Source organism: Palaemon carinicauda, chromosome 13 (assembly GCF_036898095.1).
Source record: "Palaemon carinicauda isolate YSFRI2023 chromosome 13, ASM3689809v2, whole genome shotgun sequence".
Taxonomy (NCBI): domain Eukaryota; kingdom Metazoa; phylum Arthropoda; class Malacostraca; order Decapoda; family Palaemonidae; genus Palaemon; species Palaemon carinicauda.
In genome coordinates, this window is record NC_090737.1 from 23,829,606 (window position 1) to 23,848,461 (window position 18,856).

The 18,856-nt window shown below is 35.0% G+C and overlaps 1 protein-coding gene across 1 annotated transcript in view; it reads right to left on the bottom strand.

Annotated features, from left to right (window-relative positions):
- The window catches only part of LOC137652219 (hemocytin-like), a 298,302-nt gene that overhangs the window by 47,295 nt on the left and 232,151 nt on the right, over window positions 1–18,856 (bottom strand). Inside the window, 10 exon segments of the mRNA XM_068385448.1 lie at window positions 2,406–2,614; window positions 5,395–5,520; window positions 5,761–5,888; window positions 11,454–11,612; window positions 11,812–11,893; window positions 15,347–15,523; window positions 15,823–16,092; window positions 16,443–16,618; window positions 17,184–17,349; window positions 17,558–17,672. Of these exon segments, the coding sequence (XP_068241549.1) occupies window positions 2,406–2,614; window positions 5,395–5,520; window positions 5,761–5,888; window positions 11,454–11,612; window positions 11,812–11,893; window positions 15,347–15,523; window positions 15,823–16,092; window positions 16,443–16,618; window positions 17,184–17,349; window positions 17,558–17,672 (1,608 nt within the window).

Genomic DNA, 18,856 nt, shown 5'->3' on the forward strand with positions numbered 1-18,856 from the left:
ATATGGATGAGACCGGCTTGTTTTGGAAGAGAATGCCGTCGCAAACTTTCCTGTTCAAAGAGGAAGCCAAGGCCTCTGGCTTTAAAGCATTCAAGGATCGCGTTACCCTCGTGATGTGTGGCAATGCTGCTGGATTTTTGCTAAAGCCGGGGATTATTTATAAGTCGAAAAATCCTTGCGTTTTGAAAAATAAGAATAAGAATCTCCTTCCCGTGTACTGGATGCATAATCCAAAAGCATGGATTACAAAGATGCTGACCTCCAACTGGTTCCACCAGTGTTTCATCTCGCAAGTCAATCAATATCTCGTAGAGAAGGGCTTGCCATTCAAGATCCTTCTCCTTATGGATAACGCTGGTGGACACGCAACTGACCTGTCGCGTGAGGGCGTTCAGGTTGAGTTCCTGCCACCCAACTATACGTCATTAATTCAACCGATGGACCAGGGGGTTATCAGGGCGTTCAAAGCCCTCTACACGAAGAATACCTTGGCGGACCTCGTTGCGTGTGTGGATGCTGCCCAAGATGATGAGGATGAAGATTTTAACTTGAAGGCGTACTGGCGGCAGTACACCATAGCCACGTGCCAGAAGAATATTCAGAAGGCACTGCAAGAGATGAAACCTGCAACTGTGAATGCAAGCTGGAAGAAGTTGTGGCCCCAGATTGTTTACGACGACGAGGGATTTACACCTGCTGAGATTCAACACTCTGCAATACGGAAATCTGTGCAGTTGGCTGCCATAATTGGAGGTGACGGGTTTGGCGACATGACGACTGAAGACGTCGACGAGTTGTTGGACTGCCATTCCCAGCCGCTAACTGACGCAGACCTAGAAGACCTGACGAAATCGGCAAGCGAAGAAGAGAGTGAAACCCAGGAAGAGACCCAAGAAAATGTCGAAGAAACGGGCTTAACACTAGAACGGCTTGCCAAGGTCTGCAACCATATAAAGGAGGTGAAAGAAATGTTGCAAGAGTGGGACGAGGATATGGTTCGTTCTATGCAATTCTCCAACAAGGTCGATGACATCATGACTCCCTACAGGATGCTCTTAGATCAAAAAAAGAAGCAGCGGCAGCAACTTCCGATCACAATGTTCTTCCAGCCTCGCAAAAAAGAGCCAGTTCCTCCTGCTAGTACGCCTTCGAAAGAAATTGAAGAAGATGAAGAGGTATCCCAGGAAAAGACACCTCCGTCTGAAGAGACGTAAAATACAATCATTGGCTGCACAGTAGAAGACATCATCAGCTCCATCATCATCATTTCTACTGTGCAGCAAATTCATCGCCATCATCATTCAAGTTTTTCTTGAACTTCTTTCGTGGTGAGTACAGTAACAATCTTTATTTTTTACTTTAATATTCTAACATTTTAATATTTGTGCCTGTTTTATAGTTTAGTACTGTATGCATTAAGTTAAAGGGAAGGTTTTAAAAGTCTACATGTTGTAACCTATCATATTTTTTTCGTTTAAAATTTACATTTATAGTACGTACGTAAAACAATCTCTCTCTCTCTCTCTCTCTCTCTCTCTCTCTCTCTCTCTCTCTCTCTCTCTCTCTCTCTCTCTCTCTCTCTCTCTCTCTCAAATTGTTTTCCTGCTTTGCTACGTACAATATGTACTGTATGATTTTATATAGATACGGTAAATTATATTTGTAATAACATATTTTGTAAATGCTTTTACTGTAAATATCATTATTTATCACTTTCATCATGCGCGATAAATGCCTTCTTTGTTCTGAGCGTGGTTGTTTACTGAGCGTACAGTACTTTATGACGCCGTCGTTTCAGGAGGCGTCATAAAGAAAAACATTTCATTTGGAAGTCCTAAGAAAAATTAAGTAAAACATTGGAAATAACAAAATCAACATACTGTATAATCAATATAATCGATGCAAAAACTAACCTATACATATATGTGTACACTAAATGAGTTTGTTTCTTCATTATGATCAGAGATGAACGTAAACGAAACATTGGTTGCCATTTTTTATCGTGCTTTTTAGCGTGTTTAGGAAACGCATGATATAAAATCGCCTTTAATATTTGTGCCTGTTTTAGTTTAGGGTACTGTAGTACATGCATTAAGTGTTCTGTACATTAAAGGGTAGTTTGTTAACAGTATTACGTACAAGGGAAGGTTTTAAAAGTCCGAATATACATGTTAAATAAATAGGTAAATATGGTGTCACTACTTCGCGGATTTTCACCTATCGCGGCCGGGTCTGGAACCTATCTACCGCGATAAACGAGGGTTCACTATCACTATTTCAATGGACCAAATACTAACTGAATTTCTACAAACTACAAAATTTACAATAATTAGGATGCAAGGTTTTCTAGGTGCTATTCAAATGTTAAACAACAGGTGGAGGAAAGAATTTAAAATGATACTTACTGAACCATATTACACAGTTTAAAAGCTTTAGAAGTGTCTGAAGAATTACACTTAGGTGGCTCGCATGAATCACCATCCATAGCCCAAGATTTACCAAATTCTGTGATTGAAGTAGCAAGGTTTCCATCAGGTTTAGTTTTGTCATCATTTTCAGTGCCTGTGTAGAAACCGCAGATTCCTACCACATTCCTCTTCAGATCTTGTCCCACCTAAATCCCAATCAAATATAACATTATTAATATGATATTTATAATGTTGAAATCAGTATTAGTGCTAAGAATACTGGCAAAATATATATTTTAAGGCATTATATAACAAGATACTTTGCTGAAGACCCTTGTAAGTGAACTATTAAGATAAAGATTGATAGAACTGCTCTAAAATGCAGTTTTGATCCTAGTTTTTTACATCTAGTCAATAAATAATATTAGCCACTATTCAATTGTCTATTATATATATAATTATGTTATAAGCCTGAAACTTCTTATTTGCAACCGAGATGTTATTACCAGTATCTCTATATAGTAATACTCATTCAATGCAACTGGAGAAATTGGACAGAAGAGTAATAGGAATTGCCTTAAATCTAGAAAACAAGGCATACAAACGTCTCAATTGGGTGTTATAGGTAAGCTTCTACAGTATAACAAACAACAGGGCCATGCTGAGAACTGGTTTGAGGTGGTGATCCGTTTAAAAAAAAACACACATTTAGCTACTGTTGAATGAATAAAATATTCATACACATAGTCAAAATTCCCTAAAGTTGATTAAAACAATGGAAAATTATGTCATTAAGTTTTCTAAAAGTATTCTGTATGCTAAAAACACCAAAAAGTATATGTAAATAGGCTAACTTTGAATACTTAAATTTTGCTTAAGATACAGAAAAAAAGCTAAATAGGTTACAGAGAATAATTGCCTAATAAGGTTAAGACAAAAATGCAATCTTAATTAAATTTTGTATTTCTATACTCCCCTGATGTTCATATCACTGTTTTCTAAATGCCTGGCTTATGTAGACGTTTCTGTTAATAGAAATTTCCCTTTTCTTTCCTTTCAATATGTCTAGAAATGTATGCCTCCAGTACACTATTCAGACATTTAAGTAAAACGTAAAAGATATAAGATCATCTTATTTCCACCAAAATCTGTATTATAGGAGAGATTGTAACTCACAAAAGAGTACAGTTGATGTTAACATCATCAGGAAAAGTCTTGGTAGTGGGACTCTTAAAAGAAAGTTCTTCCAAAGGTTTAAAAAAGGAATAGTTTATGTTGTAATACAATCACTCTTGATATTTGAAGGTTTTTCAATATCAAAATACAAATATATCTGCAATAATACCTGAAGAAGGTAAATCCAATCTTAGATGTTTGAGAACAGAATTCAGCATGGATCTGTAGGCCTAAACTTTATTAGCTGAAATGGACAATTTCTTTCCTTAAATAAGGAAATGAAAAATTTAATATCACCCAGATTACTTCTTGTCACCAACACATCCCTTGACTTACACTAAACAAAATAAACATTCCATTACCTTTGATGCAAATTATTAATAAACCACCTTTTGAAACCTAAGATGGACAATCAAGAGGACTTTGAAACACCTTTGTCTCGGAAAATACTGTGGTCAGTCTCTGTGGGATTAGATGTAGAGTACAGGTTTGGATGCACCAACCTCAAAAGCAGTTGTCTGAGGAGTTTGATCTTCTATGGCAACCTCTTTGTACATTCCAACAATGGAAGCCATGCTTAGCATCCTTATAGAATTTCTAAGCTATAGATTGCAAAGAGTAGTTGTTGGTGTGCCCAATAATAAGCAAAGGAAGGTAATATCTGGTGTTCCTCAGGGTAGTGTTCTTGGCCTAATACTTTTCTTACTATACACACATGACATGTGGTTTGGCCTAAAAACAAGCTTCTCCTAAATATAAACCTGGGGTTACTGAATTCCTTAATAGACATCTAGCTAAAATTAGTACATGGTCAAAATAAAGGGGCAAGATGTTGAACCCTAGAAAAATTCAAAGTACGACCTTAACTAAGTCGAGGACAATGGCTCCTCAACATCCAGAACTCAGCATTGATAATGTTTTTTTCAACTATATAGAACTTTAAAATTCTAGGTGTGATTCTTGACATCCAATTTACTTTTGAGAAACATGTGATGCTTCATCTTCAACTACACAAAATATTGGCTTATTGAGTCTTTCAAGATTTTTGGTAATCAATCACTCAGTACTGAAGAAATGTTTTAATTCTTTCATTCTACCTTGTTTTGAGTATTGTTCTGCTGTCTGGTGTTCAGCTACTGACTCTCATCTTAATTTCTTGGATATAAACTTGCCATATATCAAATTTCTTATTTCTAATCTCTAGCAAAATTGTTCAGTAAGTTTTTCTTCAAATTGCATAAGATTATTCATAATTCTGACCATCCTTTGCATTCAGACTGCACCATTCTCTATGTAGTACTAAGTATGCAGTTACAGTAATTCCAACAGTCTTATGGCTCAACAATACAACAGGAATTCCAACTTGCAGCAAATGTTTTTATGTTGCAATGGTTGACACCAGTCTCTTTTCATAATTTTTTATGGGATGAAATTTAACGATGTTACTGATTTTACACCCTTTTATATTTTATATTTACTACTTATCATATAGTTTATTCATTTCCTAATTACCTTTCCCCACTGGGCTACTTTCCCTCTTGGAGCCATAGGAGTTGTAGGATCCTGATTTTCCAACTATGGTTGTAGCTTAGCTAGTAATAATAATAATACTTTACAAGAGACAAGTCTACTGAAAGGATAGAAAATGACAAAGTTTTTCGGTTTTAGGGTAAACGCTGGTATTAAACCAAGTGTTGAGGGAGTATAGAAATAGTAAATTCTATTCATAAAACTTTGTTCTCCTTATAAAAAATCTGTTCTTCACTGAGAATGTAGGTGAAAAGTAACTGAAACTTTAAGAAATACTTACCTCAATCAGGACATTCATTTCCCGATCCCATTCAAGGGCAACTTTATGAATTTTCGATTCGTAATACAAGGTGTCACCAACACGAGATATTGTGAAGTTCTTAGTAGTCGTACCAATGCGCTGTGCCTGTCCACCAAGAGATAAGTTGATAAGTTGGTTATTCATATTAAGGAATGCTCTTCCTTATCCATCTCATTCATGTCATTCCTTAAAGAAAATATTCTACAGAAATTTTGTTTATTTTAGATAAAAATTACACCATCAGTACAATACATTACTGGATACAAATTAATATAATAAAAATAATAATTACAGTAAATTAATGTCAGTATTAAGGTTTGTAATAAAAGTTATCTAGATGATTACCTGTGATGCAGTGTAAGATTTATCATTAAAGACAATTGTAAGGTCTGGTTTGAGAATCATTTCCTTTTCTTTCTGCGTTATTTTCAGGTACCGGTCGCAGGTGTTGTCTTGTGAGCAGTTACGATGAACTTGATTGAGGGATATAAAAATAAATATTAACAAAAGTTACATGAAACCATTGGAAACAACTTTGAAGTGATTAACTACTTCATTCACTTACAAAAAAAACTAAGGAATCGCTATTCTGGAAAGGGACTAAAGCTGTCCATCAGATTACGAGGTCTCAATTTATCAGTATTCTTCAGTTATCATCTACATTACCTAAAATATTAATTTTTACTGTGTCACCTTTTCAGATGTTATGCATTTTATACTTCAATTTCATAAATTGAATAATCAATAGGGAGTATGTACCCGTTAGAAATTACATGAAATTATTATTGGCTATAAAATATTTTGAGTGTTAAAGTATACATAGTCTTTGTTACTTATGAGATTTTGATAGTTATCAGGTCAAAACACCAAGGTATCTATTAAACATGGGTTACTGTATAAAGATAATGTATAACACTACTTTACACCGTACACTGACTGATTACAATATTTCTTCATATCTAATATCCAATATACTATTTTCCTCATATTTAATATTCAATAAAATATTTTACTCATATATAATATCTAATTAGAACAATGTCTTAAAGAATAATACATGGATACATATTTGGCAGTAACATTTTATAAATCTATTAAGCATAGTAATAATTTCATATTCTATAAATCTATTTGGCATATTAATATAATCTTTAATATTATTATTATCATTATCACTAGCCAAGCCATAACCCTAATTGGAAAAGCAGGATGCTATAAGCCCAAGGGTTCAAACAGGGAAAAATAGCCTAGTGAGGAAAGGAAATGAGGAAATTAACTACAAGAGAAGTAATGAACAATTAAAATAAAATATTCCAAGAACAGTAACAACATTAGAATAGATCTCCCATATATAAACTATAAAAAAAAAAAAAAAAAAAAAAAAAGAGAGAGAAATAAGATAGAATAGTGCGCTCGAGTGTATCCTCAAGCAAGAGAACTCTAACCCAAGACAGTGGAAGTCCATGGTACAGAGGCTATGGCACTACCCAAGACTATCATCATTATTATTATTAATAGCTAAACTACAACCCTAGTTGGAAAAGCATGATGCTATAAGCCCAAGTGCTCCAACAAGGAAAAATAGCCCAATGAGGAAAGGAAACAAGGAAATAAATAAACAGCAAGAGAAGAAATAACAATCAAAATAAAATATTCTAACAACAGTAACAACATTAAAATAGATCTTTCATATATAAACTATAAAAACAAGAGGAAGAGATAGAATAGCATGCCTAAGTGTACCCTTGAGCAAGAGAACTCTAACCAAAGATAGTGGAAGACTAAGATACAAAGGCTATAGCACTACCCCAGACTAGAGAACAATGGTTTGATTTTGGAGTGACCTAGAAAAGGTGCTTACCATAGCTAACAAGTCTCTTCTACCCTTACCAAGATGAAAGTTACCACTGAACAATTACATTGCAGAAATTAACCCCTTGAGCAAAGAAGAATTGTTTGGTAATTTCAGTGTTGTCAAGTGTATAAGAAGAAAGGAGAATGTGAAAAGAATAGGCCAGACTATTTGGTGCATGTGTAGGCAAAAGAAAAAATGAGCCATAACCAGAGAGAGGAGTCCAATGTAGTACTGTCTGGCCAGTCAAAGGACCAAATAACTCTCTAGTGGCAGTATCTCAACAAGTGGCTGGTTCCCTGGCCAACCTACTACCTATTCATCATCATCATCTCCTCCTACGCCTATTGACGCATAGGGCCTCAAGGATTCATTGGCTAGATACATCAAAGGATAGCCAGCTCCTTGTGATGCGCACTGCCTATCTAACTAAGGTAAATGACCCCAGCGGTCCATACTACGTAATTCTAGAAAGATCAACCACCAGGCATCAGGAGTAAAAGCCGAAGAGACAGTTTGTCCATCGTCTTAAACCCAATCTGTCGCCTTGCTGCCAGTGACTTCATCCAGATTTAGGGGGGCATTTCCTCCACACCCAAAGCTCTCATTTCTCCACCAAGTTGCTCATCCGCTTATACGAGTATAAACGTTGGCAAACATGGATTGGTAAGATATACTGCCTAGCACGGCATATATCTACTACCTACTAAATAATATAAATTTAAAGACAAATTCAAAACTGTTTTAATATACATTTAGTGACTACATTTAAAGAAATTTGCCTAAAAATCTAAAACTAAGTTTAGCTTACATTCACTAAATTACCAATATCTAATGATTAACTTTAATTGTTAAGTTTAAATTCAAGTAAATCCTTGATTAAATAATTCATAGGACTACAATCTGATAGGCTCTGCTGCTACCCTAAGTCACCTTGGTGACCGCTGAGGAAGCGGCAGTAGGGGAGTCTGCATATGAAGCTTCATTTGTGGTAGAAAACAGGTAAGAGTGGAGTGTGGCACCTTAGCAGTACCACCCAAACTTGGCTGAGTCCCTCAGCAGGCAAAGGGCAATGATGAGAAAAAATCCCTTTCTGTTTATTTTTTTTCATCTCTGCTACCTCCCAAAATTGGGGAAAGTAAACAGACAGATAATCAATATGAAATGTATCAACATACAAATACAAATGAGAACTTCCCTTTTTTCTGTTTTAGTCTCAGAATAGGAATGTGAAAGTAAGTATATTTTAGTTTTACAAAAAACATTCAATCTCCTTCCCATATTAACCTCTCCCACACAGTTGAAGGGGATTTAGTTAAAACAGTATTTCTGGGCTCAACCTGAATCGCTCAGTGAAATGCTCCTTAAAGCACTATTTCAAAGGTATAAATACTGCTAAATATACCAGAGAAAAAAGTTCCAGCCCCTTGACTCTTTGGGGACTAAGGATAACCTATTGTAAAACCTTAGAGATGGGTTCACAACCTATTTTATAAAATTTTTCTCCCAGAGTTTGCCAATCTCTATCTTTAAAATCTGAGCCTTTGCTGAATTGGATAGATAACTTGAGAAAGGTATCGTTTTTATGGACAAGGGAAGGTTGGAGGCCAGAGGTATTCCATAGCCCTCCTTCACCAAGGATAATGCCCATTGTTCTGGTCAGAGACTTTCCCAAGCTTGATAAAACTGGGAAAGCCTTCCTCCCATAGGAAGAAGTTGGGAAAGACAGTCATAGCATTCTACTAATGAAACCTAAGAGACCTGTAGGGACTTTGGCCAGAATTTCTGATACAGCAGAATCCCGATGACCTACAACCACTATGAAATGAAATCCTAGAAGGTGGCAATTCTACAGATGTCGAATGCACTGGTTTATAGGTAGCCACGGGTTACTTCTATAAAGAGACCTCAATGTGTCATTTTTTAAATTAGCATCTACTTGTACAGTCACCTTTTCAATCCTATTAAGAAATAAAAGATGGCTTCTGAGCATCAGACACTATCTGAACCATAGAAAATCACACTTGTTCTTTCTTTTTATATACAAGACACACAAAGGGTGCCACTGTCTCAGAAGTTCCATCAGAATTAATCTTATCTAAAAAGAAAAATTCTCTAAAATCTGATTTAGAGCTTGATGGCCTTCAAACCTCTCTTCTATTAAATAAGAAATAACCCCTATAATTGAATCTGCTATAGAGAGTATTTCAAGAATATTCCCTACTTTATTATCCACAAACAGCATTTCTCTAATCAACCAGTTGGCAAATCCCCTTGTATTTAAATGTTTTCTCTTATTAACATTACATGCTCAAGAAAAGTAATAAGACCTGAATTAATAACTAGGTTAAGGAACTTATTTGTTTTATAAATCTCAGAATGTCTTGATATGACAGAAGGTATCAACACTAAATGAGAACCTAAATTAGATTTTCTTTAGAGATAATTAATCCATTTTATGTAAAACAAGGAGAAAATTGAGGGATAAATGTCATCTTGGAGGCACCTGCTTCACCCGACTTTAAGAATAAGAAAGATCAGAACTTGCTTTACATATGTCTTCTTGGAGGCACCTGCTTCTGACAACTTAGAATAATAAGAAAAATCAGAAGTTACCTTGACGAACGTATTTGGAAACCTTTCGGAAAGAAGTTTCATTAATAATTGAAAAAGAGATACCTCATCAGAGCAGAGGTTTTCGCAACATATTCATCATCTTCCTGTTCTGATAATTTCTCCCTTCTGTTGAATACTGTTCTTTCCCTTTGCTTACCTTCCACGGACACCTTCATCCCTGAATATGATAAAGGAATCGTTTTGGTTTAGATATGCTAACACCTACATTAACATCATTAATGAAAACTTGAGACATGTCACAGCACATCAGCAATAGGAATCATATGATATGCCACACCCTTAATATAAGAAATAAGAAGTTGCTTATTAGCATTTTTTTCAGTGAGTGGGGTGACATTAGGATCCAAACTACCATCTTGGACTTCTACCTTGGGATCCATTGGTGCAAGGGAGAAGATTGGATTCCAAAATTGCAAGGTTTCCACAGAAGAGAGGAAAAAAAGTGGTTTTAGAGTGCGAGGTTCTAAGAGAGGATCTCAACTCTGTCATGCATACGCTGGGCACCATTTGAACCTTTACAGACTGGTGTAATAGAACTACTAGTTAAAACTTGAGGATTTAGGCTATGGTTTGAAACAGCGCAGGTTAGGTTTGAAACAGCGCAGGTTAGGTTTGAATTTCTGTTATGGGCTGCAAAATCACAAGACTTTAAATTTTATAAATGAAGATAAAGATGTTTAGAGCTTATGAAACTCATTACTATCGAAACCCAAAAACTCGTTAGACTGTGGGCCCAATAACAGCTGCAGGATCAATGACTGGTGTGGCATTAGCAACCTCCTCTTTACTACAATCAGCTAGCCAAATCTACTCTGGATTTTCCCCAGAACTAAAATGTAGTTTTCTTTCAGGTTTGGGAACTACCAATCTGATCAGAAATATTCAAACATATTTTTCCATAAAGATTATCCAAACCAAAATACTGTCCCTGCCACGAGAAAAAATGAGAATTATGATTGCCCAGATATAATTCTCATGAACAATCTAAATAATTATTAACAAATCCTGGAAAAAACACCAATAATCTATTGAACTTATTTTTTTAACCTGGAAACAGGGCAACTAGAACAGATTGTTGTTGACCCAACGAGAATATTGAAGAGGAAAGTGCTGGGTACCCACACCATAGTTGTTGTCATTAGTCACCAGATGTAGCATTGGTACGCGATAAAAAACAGCTTCTTAAAGGGAAGATGGGAAATGTTTTTTGGAAGGGTAATATAGATATAGCAGTGTCAGGTTTTTAAGAACAAAGCAATTTGTAGAAATAATCTAATCTCAAAATTTCAATGATGCAATAATCTGACTCATGACTAGAAAAATTGCAGTAGTGAATGGTATCATGGATAATAAATGTGAACACTCAACTGGAGACATTTGATTGGTGTAACTATCAACCATTCTAAGCCATACTACGGTATAGCAATGTGGTAGATGTGATCTTTGACCTGAACATAGTAAATGAGATCTATAAAAAAGCCATTTACATATAATTTTTATGGCACAGCTTTCTCGATGCTTTGCCCACAACTCAAATAGCAAAAATTACCTGAAACAACCCAGTCTTTGTTATTCTTTTCCTCAGCAAGAATATGATTGCACAGTTCCAATTGATAACTTGATCCATCAAAGGAGTCGACTGTCCTTCCAATGATTTTACAAGTGTACTGGGTTCGAGGAGCTTCAGTTGGTGGGATACCAGTAGACCCTAAAATTTAAAATTAAAATTAATTACATCAGTTTGTTCATTTCATGGAAACACTTTTATAATAAACTATGTAGCAACAAATCTCAACTAATGTGTAACTGTATAGTATTTAACATTAACTTTAATCAATGAGAAAAGTATCACATACTGTATGCTCAATGTGCACATAAGCGTGAGACAGTAGTTCAGAGATACTTACTGCATCCAAACATTGGGCAAGGATCATTTGGAGCTGTTATTGTATAGACAATTTCCCCTTCTACACACAATGGTACTTCAGGCTGTTGAAATAAATAATTTCAATGTTATTCAATTACATTACACATTTTAGTAATTGTGTTATCTAACACAATGTCAAAGTCTTATTTTACAGAATATAGCTTACTATAGATACAGTATCCAGTGGTGGTGTATATAAGGTAGAAGATGAAGGAAGATAAAATCAAAGCATCACAGACCTATCAACTTCTTATTTAGCTAAAGTATTTGTGGTGGTGCCATAACAAATACAGTAGAGCATTACCTCGTTTTACGAGTTTATCCCGTTCCGAGTGTGAGCTTGCAATGCAAAATGCTCGTAAACCAAAAAATTTTTTCCACAAAAAATTAAGGAAATACACTCGTATTCCATACATCTATAAATACACATACACTAATTTTTAAAGGTTTTTTAATATTACCTAAAGAACATATTATGCTAGCATCAGACCAAATTACTTAATTTATGCTTTATGGACACTGCTATCTTTTTTAAATTCTTGCATCCAATTTTCATAAGGATCCTATCTAGAGATTACTACTTTTGTCTTTTCTTTAAAATTGTATGGAAATGTGACCGCATTATTAGTAAATAGAATTTCTGCTCTCCCTACCAAAAATTTATCTGGTTGAGGTGTTTATAAAATTTTGCAGGGTTTCCCACATTCTTAGCATCACTTGCATTTAACTTGAAGCGAGAGATTTGTCACACAGTCCCTCCTCCTCCTCAGATTAAATCTCTACAACCTCTTGTTGCTGCTCCTTATGCAACTCCACTAGCTCCTTGGTCATCAGCTGCTTGCTATGCTCATTTACTAGGTCGTTGATGTTGTTCTTGTCCACTTCCAAACTAAGGACACAATGTCATTGTCAACTGCCTCCTCTTGGATGGGTTCAAATCCCTTGAAATTACATTCAGCCACACATCCAGGTCATAGTTTCTTCCGTGCAGTATTGAGGGTTCTGTTGATGATTCATTTTTAGGCTTTATCAATCATTTTGAGGCAAGTGACAATGTGGAAATGTCCTTTCCAAAATACTCGTCAAGTGAGGTTGGCCCCTTCAGTGACCTCAAAGCATTGCTAGAACATTATTTTTGTATATAACTTTTTTTAAAGTTTGAGATCAGCTGCTGACCCTTGGGTTGGAGTATTAGGGTGGTGTTGAGTGACAGGAACTTGATCCTAATGAATTTGAACTCCTCCATTAGGTCATCTTCAATGACTGGAGGATGGGCAAGAGCATTGTCTATAAGTAGCAAGGTTTTGGGCAAGAGCATTGTCTATAAGTAGCAAGGTTTTGGCTAAGAGCATTGTCCATAAGTAGCAAGGTTTCAGGTACGAGCATTATCCATAATTAGCAAGGTTTCGAGTGGGAAGTTCTTATCCATAAGGTATTTTTTGACCTCATGACCGAAATCTTCATTGGCCCTTTCCACAAACAAAATGAGAGTCACCCCAGCCATGTTTGACCTCCACAAAACACTCAATTTCTTCTTCTGCACCTTATACTTTTTAAAGGATCATGTAAACTCCCAGTGATATCCTATTAGAGGATTGATTTTGCAATCCCTGGTCTCATTAGCACAGAAGAGTAGGGTAAGATGGTCTTTCAAGGGCTTTTTGACTGGAAATTGTCTTTAGATCCTCCTTGGTATTTTCTTCCAGAAGAGACTGGTCTTGTCACAGTTGAACATTTGCTGAGGCATGTAAGACACTGAATCCTTGAATTAATTCCACAACAAATGCCTCGGTTGCCTCAATATTAAGAACTTGCAACCTCACAAAGTTAATTTATATTTTTTTTAAAGAATTCTAGTGTATATCAATAAGTAATTAAATGATAAGAAAACACTTGAGAGAAACAATCTTGAGTTCCATATTTCTAAATATTCCATATTTCTAAACATATTTTGAGATGGTTTGTTACCAATAATTTCAATTACATGCAGGTTTAGAATGTTAATCATTATCATTATTTCAAAATACTATAAATGACCTATCTCTTTCTTTCACTGGTGGCCAACCTACATCAGTGTGGAAGTCAACAATATGAACATTATTGGGGTTTAAAGAAATAAAAGGAATCTTAATACAGTAATAAAACTTCATTTCTACACTCTCCAAAAGTTAAAATACTGTACATGCGCATCCTCCTCCCAACTGCCTTGTGGTGTCATGAAGATAATTATTAGTTTTGACTTTGAGACTGAAGAGACACACTATGGTTTCCTAAATTATCGGTTATTACCACTAACCACCTAATTGTCTTATTACTTTACTAGAAGCATAAGGCTATTGACAGTAAAGAAAACCTGAAATGTTTTAGTTTTAGGGGTCAATGTCGATAAAACTTTGTTTCCAGAGAGAAGCAATGTGATCCTTAGCCGAGTAGAGAAATAACAAATTCTACTATTGAAATTCGGTTTTTCATGTAAAAGACAAGATGAAGCCCTCACTGACACTATCAACAGTACAGTAATAGTAGAAGTGGATGATGGATGACTGCTTAGTTGTAACCTCTGAAAAGGATCTGAGTGCCTTTATTTTAAACAATTCAGACTTCTTCCTCTCTTTCGTGAGAACTGTTGCTGTGTTACTATAAAGTGAGCATTGTTCTTCCTTTTTGTTCAAGCAAATGGCTACAACTTATCTTGAATTTTAGGAAATTTCTACATGACTTATGGGTAACACGTCCCTCCTCATCCTAAAGGGCTATTCGGGTCATTGTAAAGAAATGGGGTTGTGTTGAAATATAAAAAACTTGAAGTAATATAAATTCTTTTTCCCATTCACACCTTGTTCTTGATAGCTAGTATTTGATACAAATTGTTCACCTCTCTACCCGTCCTCGTGGCAATTGGATCAGACCGTGGACAGAATAACCTAAGGGCACTCCGGGACCCAATGACCAGGATTCCCATTCAGATGGGTGGAAAAGAAAACATCTTTTTCAGTGAAATATTTGGGTATGGCTGTTAACTGCATTCTAGGTTATGAAATAATGGGTTTACATGTGAAAAAATAAATCTATTTAAAAGAGGCATAAATTTTTTCATACCCATGCACATTTTGAAAATACTATTTGAGGATGGCAAAAACTATGAAAATAAAAGATATGACCTCTATTCAACTTACTACCCAAACACCTATGCATTTTTTTTTTCAGGCTGTGTATGCAATCATCACCAATAAATCATCTTGTTCCATAACTTAGGCTTAAAGAAAAAACAAACACACTAACTGGACTCCCAATGGTTACAAAGATATTAGTAAAAATGCTATAGTTGAGTACTGGATTATCACAAGCAGTACACTGTACTAAAATACTTATTCACCACCAAATAAGATCAATATCATATTGCAATAAAAATCAAACGTGTTTTACTTCATGATCTTTGACACACTGAAATACTATTAAGGAAAATTAGAATATTAGAACATGAATATTTACAAGCATTAACTATGCTTACTTACCGGAGGGCACTCAGGGAATGGAGTCTCAGTTGTAGATGGGTATGGTGTGGTTATTTGAACACATGAATACTGGGGACATACAGAATCATCTAGGCTTTCTATATACATGACACGTAGATCTTCTGGACACTCAACAGGAGGACACATTGTTGTTGTGATGATGGGGGTACAGTCATACTAGAAAAAATATAAAACAATCTATTAGAACTAAAATATTTAAATACTTTCTCTCTAGAAGTAACATTAATCTGGATCTTTAAAGGGTTAAAGTATAAAACAATACCCTGGCATAAATCCATAACTTTCCACAAGAAAACATTTAAATAAAAAATTGCTTTTCTGAGGCCAAAAACAGTGACATACTATTGTTAACCAAATTGATTTTTTCTCATTCTAAACAACATAGAAGTTTCTGAAAGTATCTTCATAGTAATATATGCACAGGTCAGCACAGAAAATAAGATTTCAAAACTTACTTCTGGACAAAATTCAATTGGCTCCTTTGAATCCTTATAATTCACTTCATATCCCTGTGGACAAGAGGGGGGTGGACATGGAGCCGTAGGAGTAACAGGAGGGATGCATTGATAATGAGGACACCAGTCATCTGAGGATGTAGACTGTATTTCATAATCCTGACTTTCCTGTACCACATAACCATCAGGACATACAGGAGGAGGACAAGTTGGGGGTTCCATAGTGGTAACTGGAGGAATACATTTGTACGTAGGACAGACTTCTCCTGGCTGAAATGAATGGTAAACAATTCAGAGATCTAAGAAAAAACAACAGCAAGGAATTAGATATCAGACAAGCTTACCATCTAATGAAATTTATAAATTACAGCACTGAAAGTATTACATAAAAACTAACTTAATGAAATACGATTATCACTTCTTAGTATTTTTAAAAGAAATATCTTGTATAATCCCCGTCAAATTTACTGTTTCTTCAGAAATATCAATTGTCTTAGTTTATGAAACTTCTTTTATCAAATTTTGTAATGAATAAAAACTTATTCCATATCGTACATCTTTTAAGGAAAAATACACAACTTATATGAAAAAAAGAATATATGATTGTTATAGCCACACACCTTTTTATGAGAGAAAATAATATCAAACTGTAATGGACAGTGAGGGATGGGACAAGGCATTGGCGTTGTCATTTCCGGAAGTTCACATGTTACAGACGGGCACCTTCCCTTCATATTCTTAACTTTCATAACCCATGGATCTGGACATTCCTTGGTGGGGCAGCCCTTTGGTATTTCTGGTTGTGATGAAGAAGATATTTCAATCCGTTTAGCTTATACAGTAATGTATTATATAAGTGTTGTCCTTGCAGTATTATCATAGAAATTATGTGATTGGCATTACAATACTGTATCTGGTAATTTAGTGAAACAACAGGTTTCTTATACTGCTACTTTACATGTAAAAGTTATTACAGCAAAACCGATTTACCAAACAGTATGCTTAGTTACATTTTGAATAATATATTTGTTTCATCAAATACTCAAGTTGTATATTTAGTTGGTTTAAATTACCTAAATCTGACTTAATTTTGCTACTGTACATATTTGAGCACTGTATCTCACAAGTGGGACACAAATTAGGAGCTTAGTTAAAGCCATATATACACTTCAAACCTTTTAAAAGTTCCATATTTCATATCTCCCTTGCATTTACATTAAAAAAAAATTGTTAAAAACGTTATTGTTATTAAATACCTTACATCCTAATGCATCTCACTTAACAACTTCAATGTATATTTTTTGTAATATAAGCTTAGAAAATGTCAAAGGAAATTAAGACGATTAGGAAAAGATACTTACGGGGCGTTGGTGGGGGGCAGTCCACTTCATCATCAGGGCAGTCTTCTATACCATTACACCAGTTAGTCTCATTTAAGCAATAATTACTAGATGGGCATAACTTGGTACCTTCTGGGCAAGTCTTACAAATACATGTGCAGAGAGGTGTCACAACACTAAACTCATTCTGAAAATAGGTGGGCATTCTTGTATCAGTTATCTTACATAATTTCTTAAGAGAAAAAGGTTTTCCAATAAAACATACATATAGTGGTACAATATAAATGTCAGGATGTCAGAAAATCTGCCTGGTTCCAAGAAATTGAATTAAAATAGAAATTAACATATCCAAATTTACTTAGTATTTTAAATGTCTAATTCATAAATAAACTTACTTCATCCTTGCATGGTGGACATTTCTTTTCTTGACATTTTGCTTCTCCCTCTCCTCCAATTAAGCATTCACACTCTTTACACTCACTAGACTCAAACAACGAGCCAGTTTCATGCCTAGAAAAACAGTGAAAACTCCACTGATTACATTCTAGAAGTATACAAATTTTTTATCAATAATCATTTCTATCACATGCTTGAACTGCAAAGTCATTCAGGTAGGCATAGTAAAAATATAACTCAAGATATAATGGAATTCTGATATAATCTATTATTTTTATATCCTCCTAATTTTCATTACACTTCTCTCTTGAAGCCTGGCTTTATATCAGTGTACTGTATATCCTAAAAATCAATATTTCCCATTTTCTTTCCTAATCAATAGGCTTAGACCTCTAGTACAGAATTTAGATAAACTGGCAGATAAAGGAAATAACCTCAGTTTGCATACACAGTAGCCCATTTATCTTTTCAATCTCGAAGTCCAAACTAAATTCCTATCCTTTTGATATCACTAACCACTGGGGAGGAGGGGGCATGCACATGAACATCAGCCAAGTATACAAATAAATATTACTATTAAAATTCTGTTTATTTTTATGAAACTCCACTGATATACCTAATGCTGATTCTCCCCACACTTTGATGGAGATGAAGCAGTGAAGGAAAAAGACAGAAAATTTAGTTTTAAAACTAATGAACTTAACTGACACCTGAGACTCTCCTTTAGGCTTAGTGCCACAATAATTATTTGTCTCAAAATTTGTGTTAAAACTCGAGCCTCAAGATTATGAACAAAATAAAACCCCATTATCAAACTACTGTATACACTTCTATACATAACCCAATACCACGTATTTTCAAAAGAAAAAACGAATATTATAATTTACAAAATTAGAAGGAAATTATCATTTAAACTACATCCCCTGCAGCTACTAAAGCATCCAATGCCCAGCAATCTTGGCAAGGAAACCATATTTCTCTAAGATAATGCTAGGTGAAAACAGAAATGGTACGGTAATGAGCTACAGCTAAAACTCTTTCCAAAGAAAGATTATGGCAAAAATTAAATGTAGCTCCACTTTTAACATCACGTGTATTATCTGACATGCATTAAATTCTCTGTGACTAAACTGTTAACAAGAAATGACAGAAATTTTGGACAAAGGAGACACTGAATTTGTTTATTATAATGTAGAACCAAGGAGAAAGGAGGAGAAACATACAGATCCAGATTCAATTAATCCTGTAGCAGGAATTCCACCTTCTATGCTAAAAGCGAGGTTTTGATTATGTCCACG